Source organism: Artibeus jamaicensis, unplaced genomic scaffold, assembly GCF_021234435.1.
Source record: "Artibeus jamaicensis isolate MK-2021 breed Jamaican fruit bat unplaced genomic scaffold, CSHL_Jam_final contig_432, whole genome shotgun sequence".
Lineage (NCBI taxonomy): Eukaryota > Metazoa > Chordata > Mammalia > Chiroptera > Phyllostomidae > Artibeus > Artibeus jamaicensis.
In genome coordinates this window covers 7,670,125-7,679,548 of record NW_026521828.1, presented here as the reverse complement: position 1 = coordinate 7,679,548, position 9,424 = coordinate 7,670,125, and the positions used below count along the sequence as shown (strand labels likewise).

Sequence of the window (9,424 nt, the reverse complement as noted above, 5' to 3'; positions counted from 1 at the left end):
CATCTCAAATGTCAATTTATTTTAATTAAATACAAACAAGGAAAAAAGGCACCATGGCCCATTCAAGTATTTTGCATAGATGTAGAAATATTGTAAACAATTAATAGGTGGACAAGAGAGAAGAGGATCTGTTTTCCATGAATAGTCTCCCAAATAAAAGAAAATTCACATTGCCCTGGATCCCAGACACTTACATACACACAATGGATGGTGTGAGGGAGGGTAACTTTGGGGGCGCTCAGCTTGGATTCTGCAGAACCCCTCTTAGCACCTTTCCAGTGGGAGTCCTCCCCCGCCGTGGCTTTCTTGGTGTCCAGCAGAGCTGTTATAGGTGCATTTCACACAATCACTGACTTTAGAACTGGTTCCCCGATTTAAAGATTCAAATATGGAAGTCTTCCACCCCCTTGGCCAAATAACAAATTAGGACAGAGGTAAGGGGGGGGCTTTATTCAAAAGGATTATTGCAAGAGGTGGCGAGGGACAACTGCGATAAGACTGAAGGGCCACCGCGGTCCCAGGGGATCTGCGGACGTCTCCGAGCTGGGGCAGAAAGGGGCTTTTCTTTTAGAGGGAGAAGTAAACAAGACTACAAGCACCCAGGGCAAGCAGGCAGTTCCGACTCGGAGCCAGGTGCCTGGGCTGAAGTTCCCACCCTGACAGGCAGGGAGCCAGGCGCTGTCTCCCTCGAGGTGCCCTGAGGTTTACATGTCAGAGATGGCTCCCAGGCTCTTAAGAAAAACATTTCTGGGGTTGTAAAGCTGGCCGAAGACTAAATTAGCTTTTAGAAAGATGTATGTGCACCTCCATCTGCACACAGGCCTGGTTAACTCGCCCCACCAAGCCTCCAGAAAGCACCTCTCCTTGCCCTCTGACTTGAGCCGGGACCTACCGTCAGCCTGAGCCGACATACAGCCCCTGCCCCAAAGGCCAGGCATGGAGACGGTCCCTGACTATACTTCTAGCCAAGTTCAAAAGCAAAGGCCTCTTCTTTCTGAGCTTTGGGATGCGGGCAGACCTCACGGCAGCTTGCCCAAGCATTGTCGCTACTGCAATATCCCTTTCGAATAAAGTCCCTCCTTTCTTAGGTCCAGATTTATCCTTGTCACCTCAGAGCAGCCCATGGGCCCAGGAGGGAAAAGGGGCACATCATGGCCGGTCTCACTCCTGGGCAGCCATCTCAGCCTGACGGAATGACGATGCCCGGCTCCCTTAACAGAGCCGGGGGTGAAGCATTAAATAGAACCGGCTGCCAAAAGTCTCTCAAATTTTAACATGTCAACCATCTTCCAGTTCACAGTACAGTTTGATGGGATGGAGGTGGTATTAAAATAACAGAAAATAGAAATGAAACAAGAAAGCAATAGCCCAACTCTCTTTTGTTATGGTTCTAGGGAGAGTGGACTTCAGGTTCACAAGGCTCCAGCAGCCACAGTGGCATTTTCCCTTCTGAGCCTGTCTCCTGACCGGAGGGAGAAAAGCTGGACCAGCCACAGGAATGTCTTGTGAGCCATGGGGGTGCCTTTAAGGGTGATGATTTTTGGGGGGGGGGTGGGGGTCGTTTTCACCTTCGCTTTTCTGGGACCCAGCATTGAGGCCTGGGATGGTCGCAGTAGCACACTTGAATGGCAGGTTGTCCCCTGACTCAGTCGACAGCAAAGAAGGTCGAGATTGGCCAATGGGGGACAACCAGGGCCCATGTCAGGGAGACAGGGGCGTGGACATCATGACTCCCTGAGGGAAGAGAACCCCGTTTTCCTGAGATCTTTCTAAAGCTGCCCCCTGCATGTCCCCGGGTGCAGATCCCAAACCTCCCACTTGTCTACAAACCCATGACTGAGCACCTGTTGTATGCCGAGTACCGGCAGAGGGGTCGGGGGTGGAGGGTGAAAGCTCAAGTCTCTTCCTCTCCCCGAGGTTTTCAAGAGCCGCACAGCACCTTTCTGGGGGCGGGAGACAGTGCCTGAGAACATTCCAGAGACAAGTCGTCTGATTTAGCAGAGCACCACACGGCCCTCCTGCCCTGCTCTGGGGCGCCCCCACCAGGCTGCTCCCAGCTCTCTCTCTCTGTGAGGGCAGGTCAGGGCAGTGACCAGAGAGAACACAGGGAAGTAGAACATAAACCCCGAGCTGGCCCCAGCTCAGACTCTGTTCCTTCAAGACGGCCAACTGCGTACTCGCCAGGGGCCTGTGGAGACAGGCGTGCTCTCTGCTCAGTGGCCAGACCCAGGGACAGGCGGGGGTTCCTAGGATGTCTGCTCCCTAGGTCACTGCACCTGCTGCTGTTCCTGGGGACCTTACCTACTTTTAGGCCAGGGAGTAGCGGGGAGACCTTCACCCTGCTGAGGTTACAAAACGCATTGAAAAATAACCAGTGGAGCCAGCCCTAGAAGTGGGACCCTGACACGTAGGTGCCAAGCACCAGGTCCCCAGGAAGTCAGGGCTGCCAAGGGTCAGCTCTCTGCGGCGCTGAGCCCACACGGGGCGGGTCCAAGTGGGGAAGGAGAAATCAAAAGCACAGGTTACTCGGAAAGTGCAGAAGAGAAAACGAGGGCAACCAAGGATCATCCAGAGTCAAGAGTCGAAACCTTTGGCATTAGGGCTCAGAGGAGGCCTGGTGCTCCCCCTGCTGTCTACACTGCCTACAAATAGTACCTGTCTGAGTCAGAGTGACCCGTGTAAATATGGGGGCGTGGGGGTTTGGGGGCAGTGAGGAGGGACCTGGATTTGTTCACATGGCTGCAGAGCCAAAAGCTGTGACCCCAGCCAAGCCCTGGGCAGGGACACAGCAGTGGCTGGTATGACCCCTCGAAATCTCAGAGCTACAGAGGCTGGGTATGTGCCTCTGTCTAGCTCGGGACCTTCGAGGAAGACAGAGGCAATGGAAAGCTCTCCAGCTCACCCCCCAGCACTGGACAAGGAGGGATGGCCTCTCCGAGCTAAGTCCTGACCTGAGGGGCTGAAGGGGACTTTTCCCAGCTAGGCTTCTTGGCTCAGACAGCGGGCCATGGACACCTTTGAGGTGAGGGGCCAGGTGAAGGGAGGCTGGAGGAGAAGCTGCCATTCATCCTCTCCTGCATCGGTACGCCCCTCCCCCTACCCCCGGGCCTGTATATTGCACAAAACAACGCTTGGATGCTATTGGATAGTGGTCCCTCTGGGCCTCCGAGGAGACTGGGGAGGCGCTGAGTCAAGAAGGAGATTTTCAGAGATGCAGTGGTTCCAGGGGGAAGGGAGGAGGGGAGGAGGGCTCAGAGGCAGCCAGACAGGCTTCTTCCAGATCGCGGTGTTGAGTCCTCCAGGAAAGGGAGCAGCCCCGTAGGCAGGTCTAGATTCTGGAGCTAGTCATCCCCCCAGCCCTGTGCGATCTGTTGTCAGGAAACTGTGGAGAGAAAGAGGGGAGGGAGACAGACATCAGCTATCTGCTGGTCAGGGGATCATGGGGAGCCATCCTCCAGGTTTTGACAGGTCACAAGGGTGACAGCTAGCCAGTGACAGGGATGGTTTCCCACGGAAGTCTGTGACGTGTCTGCTAGACCGTCAACCCCACATGGCGGTGCCCCCACCCCGAGCTGACTGACAAGCCATCCCCCTGCCTCTTCCCCAAAAGCTGCAGCTCAGTGAAGAGGTCCTAAGAGCAGTCATTTGTGCACATCCTACCACGGGCTGGCAGTTTATGTAAATTAACTGCCTTGACCTTCACAGCAACCTGGGGAGGCTGGCTTCACGCTTCTCATTGCCTCTCTGCAGGAAAGGAAACAGACTCAGGAGGGCGACTTGCTCGGGGCCACCCAGCCAGTCAGTTGCAGATCCAGGTGTGAAGCCATCATGGCTCAGATTTCTAAGCATCATCACCTTTCACATGAACGAAAATCCCCTACGGCCCGTTTAAGGGAGAGTCATACAGATACCAAGAAACACTAAGTTTTTGTCCTTGGCCTTTGTTCTGGAGGTTCAGCCCTACAACAAACTGCACGAACTCCAAGGTTTTCTCAACCACAGTCTTGTCCCCTAGAGCCCTCTGGCTTTAGCTTTTTACCTCGGGGGCTTCCGCAGACTCACCTTCGGGGCAGATGCCCCCAGAGGCCGGGAGTGCTGGGGGGCAGTGGCAGTGGGCAGCAGTACGGGGGTGCCGCCTGGCCGGGGCAGGTTCTTGCGGCCTGGCACCGGGTTAGCTGGGAGAGCCTTCTGGGGCGGCCGGGGCCTGGAGAAATCCTGTGGAGAAAGCCACAAGCCTCACTCAAAGCCCCAGGGGCCTGTTCAAAAGAAAATGTTCCCAATATAATTACAGGCCAAAATCAGGTGAGAAAGGGGATATACTATATACTCTGGGGTCCTGTTTAAAAAGAAGTTGTGTGCTTATGTGTTTTAATGCTCAGGAAAACGCCTTTTGGAGAGCAAGTTGGCAGTGTCTATTAAAATTAGAAAGAATCATCCCCTGACCTAACAATTCCACTCCCTACTACCCACGTTCGAGAACTACCTGCACAGGTACACGAAAGTAAAATGACAAGGATGTTCCTTGCGGCACTGTTTGTGACAGCAAAAGAAAAAATAGATACCATAACTTCCACCGATAGACACATTACTGAATTTACACAGTGACACAGGATGAGGAGTTTAGAAAGAATGAAGAAGGTGATGTGCGCTGATGTGGGAAGGGGACCAAGTGTCATGAGGCTGAGGCACCAGCTACAGAGGACAGTTTACATAAAACACGCCATCACCGGTGGCCCTTGCACTCCTGCCCCCGGTGTAACTGCAACCAGAAAGTCGGGAAGCACACAGACCGAACGAGTAACAGAGGTTGGCGATGGGGGGTGAGTGGGGAGGAGGCTTGCCCAGGCGAACACGAAATTTTTCCAGGAAGACCATATATGTGTATTACCTGCGCAAATAAAAATAAGACTGAAAAATGACTGGCTTGCTATGGGGCACACAGTGAAAGGAATTCTTTCCTCTCTGCGTTTATATCACCCTCACACTTCATCACCTTCACACTAAGGCCTTCCCTGACCACCTTGTTTAAGATGACAACACCCTCACGCCTGGCCACCCACAGCCAATCTATGGCCCGGTGCCCTGGGGTGACACCATCGTCATTCAACGAGCCTCCGGTGTGGGCAGTTTAGGAGCAACGGTCTGAACTGACCGCTCCCTGGTCTCCGCCCACGCTCTGTTCTCCCTTCACACCCGCGTCTCTGTGTGTCGTCTTCTCCCCTCTTACTCCCTTTCTCCCCTCTCCCTCTGCCATGGGCCCCCTAAGACTCATATGTTATAGCCCCAACCCCCAGTGCCACAGAAAGGGCCAGTCTTTTGGAGACACAGCTTTTTAAAAGGTGATTAAGTTCAAAGGAGGCCCTGATCCAGTCTGATCAGTGTCCTTAGAAGCGGACATGTGGATGCGCAGGGAGACCTGGGGCAGGCACAGAAGGACCGTGTGAGGACACACGAGAGGCCAAGGAGAAAGGCCTCGGACGAAACCACATCTGCTGATACCTGGTGTGGGACGTCCAGCTTCCAGACGGTGAGGAAATAAATTTCCGTTGTTTAAGCCACTCGGTGGTGTTTGCTGAGGCCGCCGAGCAGATTAATGCCCTCTCGTCTTCTGGCTCCTGCCCCTTGCTCCCTCCCTCGCCCCTTCTCTGTCAGCCTCTCCCCTCCCCCTCTGCACTGCTTTTCCCCAGTCCACCCTGCCCCAGATGGGAAAACAGGAAAGCAGAGGCTTCACCTTATCAGAAAACCAAACCTGATGCTCTCAGCTCTGCCAAACTGTGACACTGCCCATGTCCCAGGGGCCCTCCGAGACCCGCTGCCAACACCACAGTCGTTAGGTTCAGAGACAGGCTGGGCTCCCGTGAAGCCCTCTGGACGGTGCCCAAGAAAAGCAGTCCCGGGAGGAAAATAAGCAAATCCCCTGCTCCCCGGTGGGGTCACACCCAAAATACACAGTTTGACTCGGGAAGGCAGCAGGTCCAGCCACCGCCCTGGAAACATCTGTGCGTGTGCTACGGGCGCTCTGCCAGAAGCTACGGCTGCAGCCACCAGAGCCCAGACACGCCGGGTGAACTGGCAGTCAAGCTCTGGGCGTGGGGCACGGCCCAGACCCCACGCTGCCTCCCAGAGCACCCTGCCCCTGACCTGCCCCACAATGAGCCAGGCTCCCTCGTCAGACATCCCTCGTCAGACATCCTGGCCAGTGGGAGACTTTGATAGGTACATGGCAGGGGGTAATTCCTAAGATGAGAGAAGTGTGAGCCACCAGACCCAGGCTTTGGGGGGGTCAGAGAAGGCTTCTCGGGAGACAAGGCATCTAAGAGGAGATCTGCCCGTGATGGGGAGCTGGGTGTTTGGGAGGAGGAAAGGGCACTGCATTTGCAAAGACCTAGAGAAGAGAACAAGACCACAGGGAGCGGAAAGCTGCTGATTTTGGGTGGAAGGTGGGAAGTGGCTTGTCACAAACTTGGCCGACCAGGGAGGGAGTCCTCCGTCATTCAGGGACTGCCTGGGGAGGGTATCGTCCCATAGCCTTTGCTCTCACCCTGCAGCTACCAGCAGGCAGGAATGGCAGTCAGCTCACACTCGGCGAGTTCCATCTTCCCAGCCTTGGTCACCATCCCCTCCACATTACTGGCAGCCTTTGAAGTGATGAATGCCGCCAGTCCAGGGTTGCTGAGAATTCACTTACCTGGGAGAGGATGCAATTTGGTGGAGGGGGCATTGGCCGGCTTGGGGGTGGCCTCCTGGATGACTCCTTCCTCTCTACTTGGGACCCGGCGCCTGGAGGGTTCCTAGGAGCCCTGATGAGGTGCGCTGTCAATGGCATAGGAGGGGACCCGCCCTGCAGATAGTCCGGAGGGGGCCGGGGAGGAGGCTGGGGGGGTTTCCGTGGGGTTTCAGGGGTATTGGTCACCTGTATGTGTAAGACAAGAAGTGTTTTAAGACAAAGGAACCCTCAACGCCCTTAAGAACTCAGGAGCACCGCTGTGAGATGACCAGAGGCCGAGGGAGAGCAGGGTGACTTGCTAAATCCAAGGGACCCCAGAGCTCAGAAACTTCACAGTCATTAGGGGATGTCAGAACCAACTGGATGTCTCTGATGCCAAGGAAGTGGCTTTTATTATCAATCTCACGGGCCACAGAGGCTCTTAGGAAAATCCAGTAGGGTCCTGAGGATAAAGGAAAAGTAGCAAAATTCAAGGTGCAAAGCCCTTACCTTTCGCTTGCCCTGGGGGGTCTGCAACTTGAACGTTGGGTTGGCATGGCCAGTTCCACTGTTCTGAGACACCCTGAAGGGACAACTAATAGCAAGGAATGGGGAGAGATGGGAAGAGGGGGTGATCATTGAGAGTCAGTGCCTGGCCCCTCTGACCCAAGCATGGTTAGTAAGCAGCTGGATCTTCCCCCCCCAGTCTGCTCTGGAGGAAGTGGGATTGGTCCCCCTGAACCCCAGCTTCCTAAGTGTGAAGACATGTATGGCCAATGGAGAACTCCCAGGGAAAAGAGCTGGCTTTACACGAAGCAGGGTTTTCCTCGGCACCTTCTCTTCACCCTTTTAAGACCTTTCTCCCCCAAGGAGACAGTGGATGTCATCAGCCACCAACTAATAGTCCCCCTTAGGCATCGAGTCACAAGGATCTGGGCTTTAAAATCTCTTCCAGGACAAGTACAATTTAACATAAACTCAGAGACTAGACACCTCCCCCACCCCAAGGAATGAATAGCTTAAAAAAACACAAAAAACTTAGTCTTTGTCTTGAGCTGATGTCCAGCTACCCCGGGGGAGTGTCCTGGGCTAGTCTTTCTTTCTCTCAGTCTCCAGCTCTTTCCATAGGGAGCAAATCAATTCGATAAAGGGTAGAAAATAGATTTCTTCAACCTGACTTGGGTGGGAGCATTCTGCTGAGAAGGACTCTGATGTGGAGACCAGGCCCAGCAGAGGACACTCGCAGTAAGGTCAGTGAGCACTGTCTGCCACGGCCTTGGACGTGGCCGCGGGGAGGAGGAGTATGCACCCTGCGTCAGCCTTCCCTGAAGGAGACCCACCACCATACCACCGCGTGCAGGAAGCTCTATGATCCACAACGGACCCCGAGTCCTTCACGGCACCCCATCGTACCTGAACTGCTGCCTCAGCTTGGAGGGAAGGGTGAAGGGCTTGAGTTGGCTCAGTTTGCTGTTCTGCTTGCAGCAGTGGTACATCAGCACCAGGACCACCAGCACGAAGATGGCTGAGAAGACTCCGGCCAGCACGGGGCCCACACCTTCCAGAAGCAGAACCAAGAGACTGAGACGCCGTCGGCGCCATAGCAGTGGGTTTCGAACAACACATTCCGATTCTCCTTCAGATACTGATTTGCATTCAATGTGTGTTACTTATTTGAACTTAAAAATTATAATAAAGATCATTTTTAAAAGGCTGAGAAACCAAAAGGTTAAATCCTGGAGACACCCAGTGGAAAAATGTAAGTTTTTCTGAGTGGTTCACAATTTTAAGCTTTGTCCATCTAGCAGAGATGTCCAGCCCGCGGGCTACACGCAGCCCAGGACGGCTGTAAATGCGGCCCAACACAAAATCACAAATTTGCTTAAAACACCATGAGATGTTTTTGCAATTACATGTTGCAATGTATTGAATGTGTGGCCCAAGACAACTCTTCTTCTTCCAGTGTGGCCCGGAGATGCCAAAAAGTTGGACGCTCCTGAAAGGGAATCTAAACCATTATAATGTGCTCCAGGTTCATGACTACTTTTAAGTGGCTGAGGAAGACTGGTTGCCACCCACCCCCGCCCCCAATAGGATGAGATCATTCAATAACCTACAGTCTGTCTTATTCTCTCTCTCTCTCTCCGAGGATTCACTCTACTCAGTAGAAATGACAGAGGAAGAGCCACTGAACTGAGCCCCACACCGGGCTGCCAGATGCAGCTGCTCCTCCCATTTGGCTTCTCTTTCTTTTGTTCCCTCGTCTGCAAAATCTGGATAATGAAGCTAATTCATTATCCCTCTGAAACAGGCCACCTGCCCCCGTGGCACCCACCCCTCCTCACAAAGGTGGGCAGAGGCCCCAAGCAGGCCAGGCACTCACCCTCGGGGGGCATGGGCCCACTGTCGATGCTGCCCCCCTGGCCGGGCGTGTTGCAGAAGGGCGGGGCCCAGCCCGGGAAGCAGTGGCAGTTCTGGTTGTTGTTGCAGACCTGGAGGGAGGGCCGGGGAGAGGCGTCAGCACCCTGGAGAGCTCCGGCCTCCCACAGGGTGGGACCCCAGCTGCCCAGCCCCAGGCCCCTGGGCAGGCGTACCCCGTGGCCATTGCACTTCTTCCCACAGCCTGCCATTTCAAAGAAGGAGGTGTTCCTGCACTGTCCCTCGAAGCAAATCTGCAGTGAGGAGAAAACAGTCAGCTCAACTTGGCTCAGAAAGGCA

At 54.4% G+C, this 9,424-nt stretch overlaps 1 protein-coding gene across 2 annotated transcripts in view; it reads right to left on the bottom strand.

The window, feature by feature from the left end:
• ADAM19 (ADAM metallopeptidase domain 19) overlaps positions 1-9,424 on the bottom strand; it is a 77,596-nt gene continuing 68,172 nt past the window's right edge. For both annotated transcript variants that reach the window (XM_037152230.2, XM_053665898.1), the window contains 7 exons: positions 9,301-9,378; positions 9,090-9,198; positions 8,120-8,264; positions 7,217-7,301; positions 6,689-6,913; positions 4,063-4,215; positions 1-3,382 (listed from right to left, as the gene is read on the bottom strand). In XM_037152230.2, the coding sequence (XP_037008125.2) occupies positions 3,329-3,382; positions 4,063-4,215; positions 6,689-6,913; positions 7,217-7,301; positions 8,120-8,264; positions 9,090-9,198; positions 9,301-9,378 (849 nt within the window). In that variant the 3' untranslated portion in view covers positions 1-3,328. The remainder of the gene's footprint in view (positions 3,383-4,062; positions 4,216-6,688; positions 6,914-7,216; positions 7,302-8,119; positions 8,265-9,089; positions 9,199-9,300; positions 9,379-9,424) is intronic.